The 13,261-nt window shown below is 35.7% G+C and overlaps 1 protein-coding gene across 1 annotated transcript in view; it reads right to left on the bottom strand.

The window, feature by feature from the left end:
* Positions 1-1,105, bottom strand: part of SLC9A9 (solute carrier family 9 member A9) — a 224,283-nt gene extending 223,178 nt beyond the window's left edge. The window contains exon 1 of the mRNA XM_075031727.1: positions 697-1,105. Coding sequence (XP_074887828.1) covers positions 697-871 — 175 coding nt within the window. The 5' untranslated portion in view covers positions 872-1,105. The remainder of the gene's footprint in view (positions 1-696) is intronic.
* Positions 1,106-13,261: the final 12,156 nt, after the last annotated feature.

Genomic DNA, 13,261 nt, shown 5'->3' with positions numbered 1-13,261 from the left:
TAAGAGAGAATGACAAGAGAAATCATTATACATGAAGTGTATACCATTAAACTAGTGAATACTTATCAGTGGACAATGCAGAAAGTTCTACATTAAAGTGATACACAATATTGCAAAACTTCATAAAAGAAGATTAGAACTAGACAGGCAAACTGAAATTACAGTACAATGACAGCATTCAGAGAAGACTTGAGAGAGGTATTCCTCATAGCATGTTTTTCAAAGGCACAGAGAAAAAACAAAAGAAAACTCTCAAGATAGTTTAAACTTTATTAGACAACATGGCTGTATCCACAAGGCTCCTTAGTCTAACACCCTCAAATGCTATTAAAAAAAAAAAAAAGCATGGAAAATAAGCAAATTAAACAGTCTCTTTCACTGAGTGCATTTCATTCTTTTGAAAACAGTAAAGTCCCTAACTCTCAAAGTGTCATGCAATGGCCGTCTGCCCATAGAGGAACATAATGTGCACATCGTGAAGATAGCCAGCTCATGACAGTTGCTCCCTTAAGAACTCAGCCTCTCTCTGCTTCATGAGAGATGCTATTACATTATTATTCTTTTACTGTACAGTTATGGAGCTGACGATATTTCATTCAGCACATTTTCTGAGCTTTGTCAGCACTTGATCTCAAGTGCCTGATCATAAATACGCGACTCGTCCCATGTTAAGCTGGCACTTGAATTTATACTCACCATAAAGCATAGCTCCTCCAGTTTCATGCAAAAAGCGGAACCGATGGTTTTTAAACAACCAAATTGTTAATATTGTAAGAATGAGCAGAAAGTTAAAGACTAGCAACTCCACAGCTCCCTGATGATAAAACTGATCTTCATCTTTCACTGATACATATTTCTTCAACTTCTCCATTTCATTCCCCTTATGGAAAATATGTGCAAAATAAAAAGAAAAAAAAAATCGCAGGAAGGAAAGTGTTACCACCTTTGGTACAAAAAGTCCAGATACTACAGAAATTCACAGCGAGCACATCTGTTTCATTTACAGCCTCATGGTAAAGTGCCCCAGCTCAGAATTCAGCTGGATTCTAGTTACAGCTTCCTGTTTCTCTCTTAAAGCTGCCCTGTCTCATTTTTAATGTTAAGGTTGCATCGCTGGACTGCACTTGCTCCAGCTGTAGATGTACAAAGCGCCTCCAAGGCTCGGGCTCTGTCAGTTTCTAAAATTCTGTTGTAAAACTTAATCTGTGTTCATAATGTTTGTTCCTGTAGTTTACAGCATAATCTGAATCCTAAAAATCATATTTTGTCTTGATAGTTTAAGGTGAAAAAAAAATGACGTTAAAAGACTGGCATAGCAACCTTCACCACATTTTGGAAGTTTAAAAATCTTTCCTCTTTCCCAATTTTAAATGTGAGTAACATAGAGTAAAGGTGGCACTTTACTATGGTGCAAAGACAGAAGAAGAAAACAAAACAATGAATAAGGATTTCAAGATGTAGGCTTTGAACTTATATTGATCCTGTGTGAAAACTGAAAGATCTCTGTAAAAGCAAGGGTCCAATTACCTAGAATTAAAAGCACTTAAAAACCCCTATCAAACTGAATAAAATGCAGTGAAATTTACTTTCCATCATTTCTGCTGTTCACATGTTTACATTTACGTTACTCAGGCCAGGAAAACAGTAGAAATTGTCTTACTATTTATAGCTAATACTCATGGAAGCTTTTCTGTCTGAGCCCAAGGCTGCAATACATGTATTATACTGGAGTATTCCAAATAAACTCTCATCTTAATCAGAAAAACCCCCCTGATTCTGCTTCTCATTAAAAAGGGACAATCTTCTCATTATTTTTTTGTCACAATCTCATAAAATGTATTTTTTCAAAACATTTTGGGCCAAACTAATCTGTATAGAACCCATTCAAAGTCAGGTATTTGTCAAAGGTGAATAAAATAGAAATACCTAGATATCCATGCGTTCAGTAATTTCAGGGCTGTAGCTCATAATAAGATGAATGTTCCCAAGAAAGCACTATTGCTTCAATCTACAATGTTTTAAAATAATTTTTGCTTGGTAAACAAACAATTCTTTCTTCTGTGTAAACTAATTACATCACATTTTGGAAGTTTTAATTTTTCTTTCACTTTGTATGGAAAGCAATTTCCTTCTATTTTTTTTAAATGAATGCTTTTTTTTTTTAACCAGATTTTTTTTTTTCAATCTCCATCACTGGCTTTAGTCTGTCCTCTCCACTGTTTCACTATCTTCTCTCCTTTGTGTTTCCCTCATTTTCTCTTTCGTTTTGTAATTTTACCCAATAATTTGCAAACATAGTCAGGATTATTTAAGTCAAAACTGTATTTCTGAACTGATTATCAATGGAGTCTCTGTGAGATGAAAAGTTGGCAAAAAGCAGCTGATACTTCCCAAATTAATGAACCATGCAACTCATTTTCAAGTAAGGATAAAACTTTGATGTTAACCTGTATTTTCTGAGAATTATTCACTACTTTATTCTGAAAGACAAAATAATGTGTAAGGGAATTAGATGTAGCAATTTCATTATACAACTGATGCAACTCTTTTAAAAATGTTAGTTACATAGCCAAGGATTATAACTTTTATAAAGGAGAAAAATAAAAATGAAGACTTGATTTGGATATCATATTCACAGTTTAGAAATGATAGTGACTTTAATGTGAGACTGATCATCCATCTCCAATGTGCAAGTATCAAAAGCAAAACAAAAATAATTTGAAAATAACCACATTCAATATCTATCACAATGAAAAACAAAGATTTATTTATTATGAAAACCAGAGTTCCTTGCTACCCTTGTCAAATAGGTAATTTGCAGGTGCTTATAATAAAATCAATGGAAAAGAAGCACAAAACAGTGAAAGGAGGTCATTTTATACTGAGAAACTCAGTGATTAGACTACTCACCTCAGATTTGGGAGACCAGGTTAAATTCCCTTTTCTATTTGAATTTACCTAAACCTGTATGTCTCACCAGACAACAAGGAGTTCCTCAGTCTTACTGCTAGAACAGTTGCAGTATGAAATATTTGAAATGCGTGTTAAATTTCCCAAAGCTGCATTTCCCCTTTTGCAAAATAGGGTTGTAATTCTGCCCTATCTCACAAGATAATCTGATGCATGTTTGTGAAATGATCACATGCTATAGCAATTTGCACTATGCCAGAGCTTAAATGGAAACAAGTAATTTTAGATTTAGTATCAGATTTGGATAATAAATGTATTTTAATTTATTGACCCATAACAGGAGGTGGAAATGATGGAAATTTCTGAGTTATTTTTTCTCTGTGTGCTATCCATTTGCATACTAGTCACATCAGTTACATTAAAAAAACCCAGTATGTGATCATATTAATAAAAGGCATATTGCTTAGGAGCAAAGGGGAAAGAATTTATATTGCATAAACAACTTGAATTCTTTATTTTCCAGGCTTTTGCACTCTCTTTTAATATGAAGTATTTTCAAGTGTATTGAACATCCTGAGAAAAATATTAATATGCTATCACATATACAGTACAATTGCTAGGCAATATATTAGTGGACAAAAAGTAGTACAGTTTCCCTGGCTTTGATTCCCCAGTAAAGAATTTGACACAGAGCTTTTAAGTGTGGTGGTTTTGGGTTTTTTTTTTTGCTCGTTTATATGGAAAATTATAATTCAAGGGGAAAAACCAAAAATCTAACTTACATGTTTGTTAGATAACCCAAGACCTGACTTTGTTCAGGAGGAACTTTCTAAAAAATGGACACACTGTGAAAATAATTAAATTGTGTAGTGGTTAATCAGTCATGTTTCTGTGTGTGAAACTGTTTTAGAAAGAATTATAAGGTCATCAGAGAGAATGGTGTTTAGTGTGGGTTTTTTTCCTTTTAGAGAAGCTCTGAAGGCATTTTCAGACTTTTATGTAAGAAAAGACACCTGTGTCAGGAAAAGTTTTGCTCAGAAAACATCTTTGTCCTCAGAAATAAAAATTTAGACACTAGTAATCTTGCTTCAGACATCACAAAACCTTGTCTTTGTTGGGAAAATGTTGAGGTGTTTATGTTTAACTGGTTTTGTTTGTTCTTTTGTTTCTACTGAACTAAAAATCACAGTCTTGTTCCAAGATTTACTTTTCTGGTAGGTTATAAGATTCTGAAGTTTGAATCTTAACAACATAAGAGCTTTAAAAAAGACTCTATCTGAAAAGAAAGACTGCATGTCCCAGCTCTACAAACTTTTCAGCATGTGCTTAAGTCAGTTAAATCACTGCTTCAAGCCTCACTTACTGAATAGGTTTTGGACTTAACAAATTAATCTAGACACATAACAAACTTTTTCTTTACTGATAGTTAAAGGGGTATATTTCCTTAATGTTGGCATAATAAAAAGATGCTTATAGTTCAAGAGCTTATTGCTGTAATGGATGAAGGATAAATTACGTATTCTATCACTTTAACTGCTTCCACATTCTGGGTTGCATAGAAGTGAATTACTTCTTTAGTAGAAAAAACCCCCACACCTCTACAGAAAATAGCTAAATATTTCAAGGCAGACTTTGAGGATATATAACCATAGTTTTGGATGCTGAGACCAAACCTCTCTCTTTAAACTGTTGGAATACCTGTGATAGCCACAAAAAAGTTGGGAGAAATGATGTGAATTGGTTTTTTACCTCTTGCAGATAATGGCTTTAAACACTAGGCTAAACAGTTCTGTTCCTTCATACACTCTGAGTTCAGCAAGTGATTTTTTTGAATGCTTTCCTTCATGCACAGAAGTACAACACCAGACACTGGGGAACCATTGTAATCAGAGTTTTCCATTAGGTGAATGAAAGTTTTAGGCTTGCAGGTGTTAGACTTGGGGCTTAAATTCTGCTAAAGACTCTGCTCAGCTCCTTATATAATTTTGGGGAGATCTGGTTCTAAATAGCATTCATCATGTTACAGGATTGGGCTTTTAGGTATTGCTTTCCTCTCAGAGATGCAAGACAATTTTAAATCAGCTTTCCAGACACAGCCACCCATCATAGTTGCTGCTTATCAGGAATCCAGAAATGACATCCAAAACTGTTGTTTTTCTTCACGTTCTCAAACATTGTATTAATCCTTCACAGAGCCATGTATACTTGTCTAATTCTATAATTGTATCCCTGTCTGCAACTGGCACGAATAGAATTTTTAGCTTGTGTGTCCATTATGCCAAACAAACATTTTCTTTTCATTTTGTTTAAAGATAAATTTTGATTATTTGAAACTAAGCATTTATCTTCCACAAAATATGATAAAATCTACTTTTTTTTTTTAACTCCATGTTGTTGTTTTTTCTCCTTTTTACATTCTAATTTCTTCAAATGGCTTTTTGGTCAATATTTTCAATCTTCCATTTCATTTGGTGCATAGAGCATTCTCTGTGAATTCCAACCAACACATAAGATTTCTGATTCCTGGTCAAAGGTATTTCTCCAAATTATGTATTAAGTTTTTGGGTTTTTTTCCTTTCTAAATGAAATTCATAATTTATGTGGATTCTATCTTGATGAAAGATTTATCATAGATAATAATTTTCCAGGGACTTTGTCCTAATGATTTTAACAAAGTTCTGTTCCCCTCCAACCAGAACAGTTTAGCATTCTTAGTATGTGTTTGTACTGTACTGTTCTAAAGAAATTAATACAGGTTTGCATCAGTGGACCTCTTTTCCACATATTGAGTTAATCTTACATTTTGGGGGAAGGAGGTAGAATAGGCTCATGAGTGAACTTATTGCCAGTACTAATGTTCATGAAGCTTCTAAAGAATCAGGTATTTAAAATGGCCATGTTGAAGCAGTATAAGCTTATCCACAGGTAGATCTTGGAAGAAATTCTTGTACTGTGCTAGCAAGTAGAAAGCTGATGTTGCAGACTTTTTTAGTGACTGAGTAACACAGACTAGAAACATGCAAATACTTTTCATCAGGTGATCTGTGCTAAGGGCCTGGGCTCAGGGAGAATACTTTATTTTTTTTTTGATACAGAGAAAAATCTATCTGTGTATACAACTGAAAAATATCAGGTGTCTCACAACATGGTTGTTTCCTATTTGACAACATGTTTACCAAAAGTAACCATTTTTCTTTCTAACCTTTCTAATTCAAGGTCATCATTCATTCACTATGAAGAAATGCTAAAAAACAAGAGGTAGCCTGTTTTGTTTTTTTTCTACAAAACACAGGCTACTTGTTTTCAGCTAACTGCCACAATTTATATCTGTAGAATACCATTGCCTTAGCTTGATTCCTTACAGATAGTAAAATGCTTTCTAATTTTAGGATTAGGAATAGCAATGTTTACATCATTCACAAGACTTTTTAGGAATTCATTAATATTTGTAAATGGTCTGAGATCATTGCATAAAAAGTGCTATTTGAATAAAAGGTAATCTTAGTATCAGCTTTTGGCATTCACTTAGTTATTTTAAGTTTCCTTTACAAATAGGAACTGGTGCTTATTTCCTATTCCTTCTGTATCAGATATGGCATTTGAAAAATATCGTAATGGTTGAGGACATAGAGAAACAACATTTTCATATCTGATTTTTAAGTTACTAATATTTTCTAAGTGGGCCAGATGCAGCAATCCACATAAGAGTTCACTACTATATTATTGCTATACACTATCTGAAATACACAAAAAATATGAAGATATAATGATTCAGGCAAGCTAACTATCTGATGCAACATGTTTGCAAGTGGGTATTTTATACATATGTTACTGGGGGAAATACACTGGAACTAACTGGTACAGGACCTTAAGAATGTTTTTTTTGCTTTTAATAATCTCATGACATTTTGGCATGTATAGGTTACTCAGAAGGATGCCCCAGATGTTCAGGGTCATACACGGAGAATAGCTAATGTGAAACATATAAGTAATAAAAAAGCCTGTATTAAAAGTTTCAATCCAATTAGTTTTGTTATGTTTTGTGATGAATGGTATGACTGTATTGTTATTCTCTGTATGCCATATTATTTTGTTAGAAACAGAAGTACAGAGAATCAGATATTTCTTGAGCTAAATTAATCCAAATCGCCTCTCTGGTGTTTCTTCAGGAATGTTTTGCTAAGTACAGTTCTGGAAAAAAAGGATGAGGGTAGGAGAGAAGCAGGTCTACTGAAAAAGTAGAGCCATCTATGAAAAATACACAGAAACACAGTATGGCCTCAGAAAACCTTATCAGTGCTTGAAGTAAGATCTCATTTGAAAAACTGTTGGCAATGCGACCAGATAATCTGTTTGATTCTTTCTGTGCTCAGGTCTTTCCATGTTCTTATATGTAACTATGTTTTCAGTGGTATCCTGGCCCCTCATCAATTTCCCCTCCTAAGAGGAATAACTTCTCTCCAAGTTTTGGTAGGATTGCAGATCAGATCAACAGTGTTTTGCAGCAGCTGCACAATATTTGCAATATTGATAACAGATGATAAATCAAGAAGGAAGGGATCTGGATAAAATGAAAAGTTACATTTTGGTTTTCAGAACAGGCTACCAGGTGAATGAAGAAAGTTTTCACAGGGAAAATATTTTGAATATCACTTAACAGGCCAAAGGCAGAGCTAAAATAATACCATGCTCTTACTACAAATAATATTTGCTTCATCTCCCTTGGCACGTCATTTTTATGAACAAGAAGTAGCAGTCTTGCTTATTTTCTGTGTTCACCTTATCAGCTCTACTTCATGAATTTCACAGAACAATAATCCTTTCCTCCCTTAGTTTGGCAGATGTAGAAGTCTGCTCTTACAGAAACTATCAAGATCAAATAGAAAGCAAGAAGAGTCTTGTAAATCAGTAGAGATTCTCCTCTTGGAAAATATAAAGTCAGAAAAGGAGCACAATGTAAAAATTGTAATTAATTATAGTAATTATAGTTAGTGGGCATTCCAAGCAAAGAGACAATGCTTTATCAAGGCTGGCAATTATGCAAGCATAGGAAAAGTACAGCCAAAAGTAAAAACAAGCAGTGAAAACGAGCACATCTCTATGTGTAAATAAAAAACCAACCAAAACCAACTCTGAAACTGAGACATCAGCCACATTGCCAGTGCACAGATAACAAATGTTCTGTCACAGCTCACTTGCCTAAAATACCCAGACAGACTGGAACAGGATTAGTGGGATCACAACAGGTTATCCTTCTCTAATCCATTCCAGTCAAGAAGATCTGCCTTGCTAGCTCCTGTTCTGATACACAACTGCCTATGAAATACTGTGGGCTAAGGCCACTTAAGGTGGCTAAGGCCACTAAGCCTACAGTGGTGGGCTAAGTGTCAGTTTATAAACTGGCAGGCCTCAACATATTATGAAATCTGTTCTTCTACTGCATAGAAGAGCCTTCCTATGAAATCAGTTTATTTGCTGGTTGCTCTTGATCTTGTCCTGTCTTTTTTCCTGAGGTCAGATTCTGGTTTTACTATTGCTTATTCGGTATTGCTGGTATTCTACCTACATGGGTCACAGTCTCTAGTGACAGAAATAAGTCCACATAATCTATATATCTAGTATGTTACAGCTCTTACTCTTAGCCAAAAATTAGCTTTAAAAATTTCTGCTTACTGGAATACATCTTTCTATCCAGAAGGCAGTCTGGTTTGGTTTGGGTTTTTTTCCTCCTTGGTTCAGAGCCTGTTTTACTGCCTAATCAAAATACAATACTAATTACTATGAATATACATTGAGTTGAGTGGAACTGGACTTTTAATCTTGCAAGAGAGTTGTGATATTTCTGCTCATACGTCACTGTCTCCAGGCATTGTATCAACACAGGAAAATCTTTTCTCCCTTTTGAGCACCAAAGAATTCAATGCACCCTGTGATGTAACGACCAGCTCAACACACGGTACTCGTCATGCTGGAACCAAACTTTACAAATCAATTTCAATTAGGAGAGAGTGGAAATGCTCATGTGCATTTTTCTGCCTGAGAAGACAGAAATGTCAGCACTTCTGGAGAAATTAAAGCTCTGAAAGAGAGAACAGTTTGCTTATATGAGTTATCAAAGTACAGTTGGTCTGCTCTGTTTTAGACAGTTTTAGCCAATAGGTTCAGAACTAAGATGAATTCTTATGAAATTCTAAGAAACTGATATTACCTATTTATACAGTTTAAATTAATCCACATCATTAAATGTCAGGATCATGAAGGAGATATTTCCAAGATTACTTCTGTGGGCTTAATGTTCATTTTCAGCTTGAACTGCTGCCCTACTGTTTTGTTTTTTTGTGGGTTTTTTTTTGTTGTTTTTTTAATATATTTTACTAAACTGAAAAACAGCCTAGATAGCAAGATTTAACTTAAAGATGTCAATTGTAAAGATAATTTTTACATTATAGTTTCCTGGTGGGAGACTACTATGGGGAGCTAAAAAGGGGAGAGGGGTTCACTATGAAATGTAATGTTCATCCACTGAAATCTCAGCACACATAATGGTTGATTTGCTACTTATCTCAGGCAGTCCATTTTTGGAAGGACTGTAGCACACTGCTGACTCATGTTCAATTTATGGAACCTTGGACTTGTGCATATTCACTGATTTAAGTTTGTTTCCTATAATGCAAGTAATGCATCAGTCCCACAGACTGCTGCAGGCTGGGAGGTGTGAAGGCAAACCTTACCCGTAAAAACTGAGGCAAAAAGGTCATTGAATACCTTTGTCTTTTCCATGTCCTTTGTCATTAGTTTCTCTGCCCCACTGAGCCATGGGTCTACAGTTTCAACAGCCACTTTTGCTGCCAATGTACTCATAGAAGCCCTTTTCCATAAATCCTTAGCAAGTTTCAACTCCAACTGTTTAAGCATTTCTCTGTATGCTCAGACAATGTCTCTATATTCCTCCTGGGTTGCCTGTTCCTGCTTCCACCTTGGTTGTGCTTCCTTTCCCCATTTGAGCTCAGCCAGGTGTTCCTTCTTCATCCACACTGGCCTTCTGCCATGGTTGCGTGATTTTCTGCATGTTGCGAGGTTCTTGTGCTTTGAGGCAGCTATCTTTGAAGATTAGTCAGCTCTCCTAGGCTGCTGACATTAATAAAATCCCACCCTTCACATAAACAGTGATATCACGTCACGGGTTCAATTGTGTTGGGTATACAGCAACTACAGAAATGCAACCGAATCCATGACTGGCATGCTACAGGAGCAAACATCCTGACTGTAGCTGACATTTAAATCTTAAAAAAAAAAAAAAAAAAAAGGCAAAAAAGCAAAAAAGCTGCCTGACAACATATATTGATTGCTACGGTGATTTTTGTTTTTCTCAGGTACGTTGTTCAACAGTATGTCATTTGGTGACTTCTGTTTCAGATACAAATTATATTACATTGTACTGTGTTGCAACAAAATGGTACTAAGGAAAGTAGGAAAAACCTGATTTAACTCACTTAAATGACATGGACTATTCTTTTTCACGAGTCGAATCTGAAAGTATATTCCACTAGAGGGCTCTCTTTACACGTGAAACAAAAATCTGACCAGCAGTACTGAGTCTTATATCAGTTCTTTAGGTTAAAGACAGGGGGTTTGGTTTACGTAAGAAACATGCATCAGTATACAGGATAAGACCCTGTTTGGAATATATAATTAGTTTTGTGACTTCGTTTTCAAAGGAAGCATGCTGGTCCAACTGAATTATTTTCAGTCTGTGAACATGACCATTTTGGCAAACTCCTAATTAAATTAAACATCTCACCCAAATTCAGACCTCCCTGAGGTCAGTAGGTATCGGATTAGGCCAAAATTGTTATTTTATAGGTTGACCAATATCATTAAAGTATTTTTTTTGGCGGGGGCTTATGTTTACGTACGCTGACCTTTCTTATGTGAAGATAACCCTACTATCTTCCTACCTGAGAGCCTAAAAACATATTTTACTAAAATAGACCTATGATGAGCAATGCTGTTTTCATCTCTACCAGTATCCAAACAGCAGCTGTTCCTTTTTTCACTTGAACACTGTTTAAAAACTTGTAAATAAGAAACATTAAGATCAGTTAACCAACATTTCTACATAATTGCACAGTGGTATCAGCAGCAGCGTTTCAAGAACACAGGTTGCATTCTTCCAGACTGAAAAGAAATAGGGCTATGTTTGTAAAGATATGTAGGCACAAGTGCAGACAGGTGCTTTTGAAAATCCCAGTGGACTTAAACTCCTATTGCAGACAAGGTACAACCCTGCTTCTCTCCTGTAGTAACCAATCTTAAATATAAGAGAATTATGTCCAAAACATAACTATTTTAGATGTGGGAATATCTGTCTGGAGTGCCATATTGCTTCCCTTACCCAAGGGAAAGCCTCAATCGCTCCCTTTCCCATCTCCAGTCTAGCCCTTGGCCTGTGCTCTTTCCTCCTTTGCCATTGTCTGCATAGGTTCTGGACAATCATTTCTCTTCACTCTGAGCCATGTTTTACCCTTATGTTGCTTTTGGTTCCAACCTTCTTATTCACAGACCTCTTTTCTTCCAACTAACGGTTTTCGAATATTTTTCTCTTGTTCTCTGGAAACTCTAGTTGCTATAGAGACACCTGATGATTACAGAGACAGTGACTACCTTTGTTAGAATCTCAGTTGCTATAGCAATGACTGTTGGCTATGGGTTCAATGAAATCTGCTACACGGTTCGTGCCCTTTTACACAGCAATACAGCTTGTAAAAGCTTCTTTTAATTGTTATGCTCAGTAATGAGACTGTGAGCCAAATCCTGTTCTAATTGAAGTCAGTGGGAGTTTTGCCATTAACTTCAGTGAGACCACAGTTTGGTCCTAAACTCCCATGTGCATAAATAACAAAAGGAATCTACTTTCAGCACAGCAGCAAACAGAGTATGGTTTCATTCTAACATCTGAACCCGGTAACAAAACTTGGATGTCTGTGACTGTATTTTAGGAAAGACTGACTGAAATGATAATCTCTTTTGGAATATTATAGAAATAGTCAATTCTCAGATCAAAAATATCATGGTCCTTGGGGGTGTGTGTGTATTCTTTTAAAGAGAGGAATTGTCAAACAAAAATGTCATCTTTAAAATTCTTAGATCATTTCTTTTTCTTCAAGGAGAAATGTTTCCCTGTTGTTGCTTTGTGGAAACAGTGACAAAAGAGTAAACATTTTCAAGGAAATATCTTCACATCACAGAAGGGGTAACCCTACTGAAAAGGTAGATATAATGCTGTTCTTCCAAAGGCCATTATTTCTTGGCAGTCCCCCTGAATTTTTTTTTGACACTATAGGAATGACCTCTGAAGAATGTCTTCAAGCCAACTTTGCCTTTGAGTTATTTCTGTTCTATTTAAGGTATCCTGGAGATAGTTTTAAAGTTGTGAGGATCCAGTTCTAGTACAAGTTGAGATTGGAAAGCACTATATTTGATATGCCCTTCCACTTATGTTTGTTTTGCTAGGTTATACCCAACTTATCATATATTATGACTGTTGTAGTCACTTGTTCCTTCATCTGGAGGCCTTTTCAGGAACTCATTACTGTTCTCCTGTTTATCCTGGTTTTTGTGAAGCTATGTGGAAATCTGCTGTGAATGTGTGTCAGAAGAACAGAAGTTCTTCCCCTTGATCCCCTCAATAAGGTCTAAGTTACAGGCAAGATTATAAAATGTCTAATTTTCAGCATGCTCAGAATAAGAACTGTGACATGCCCACTTCAACAGCTGCTGCAAAATTAAAAAACTCGGAATTCCTCTTACAGACTTCTACCATGCATATTTTGTACGAAAATCTGCTCATTTTAAGCAGTCAGGAATAGATAAAAAACAATCATGAAAGTACCTGAAATAACTACCATTGATCCCTTTCTAAAGACCTAGGCCAAAATGATCACAGTGGAGTTTTTCATTTGCTAAGGGAAAAGTATGGGATGGAGAAACACTGCCATTACAACAGAAAAACTGAAGTCTTCCACAAATCACACCTTGTATCAGCATACATTCTGTATAGATTTCTACTAGAGTCACTCCCTAGGTACTGTCAGATACAGGCAGAACACCAGAACTCTGTGTGCACTCCCATGCTTTTGGTGTGCTTACTGCTCTATAGCAATTTTTCTGGATGCAGGCCAAGACTCTGAGGGAATCCAGGCTCACTTATCTTTCCTCTCCCTTCATATAATTTCCTCAAAATTTGGCATTTCTTCTTGCTACAGCAGTCATTTCTTTCTCTCTCTTCTGCTTTCCAAAGATAAGCTGTGGAAGATTCCTGAAATAAATAATGAAAAAAATCCTCTCTTAT

Source organism: Buteo buteo, chromosome 7 (genome assembly GCF_964188355.1).
Source record: "Buteo buteo chromosome 7, bButBut1.hap1.1, whole genome shotgun sequence".
In the NCBI taxonomy this organism is placed as follows: Eukaryota; Metazoa; Chordata; class Aves; order Accipitriformes; family Accipitridae; genus Buteo; species Buteo buteo.
This window is presented reverse-complemented; position numbering and strand designations above follow the sequence as displayed.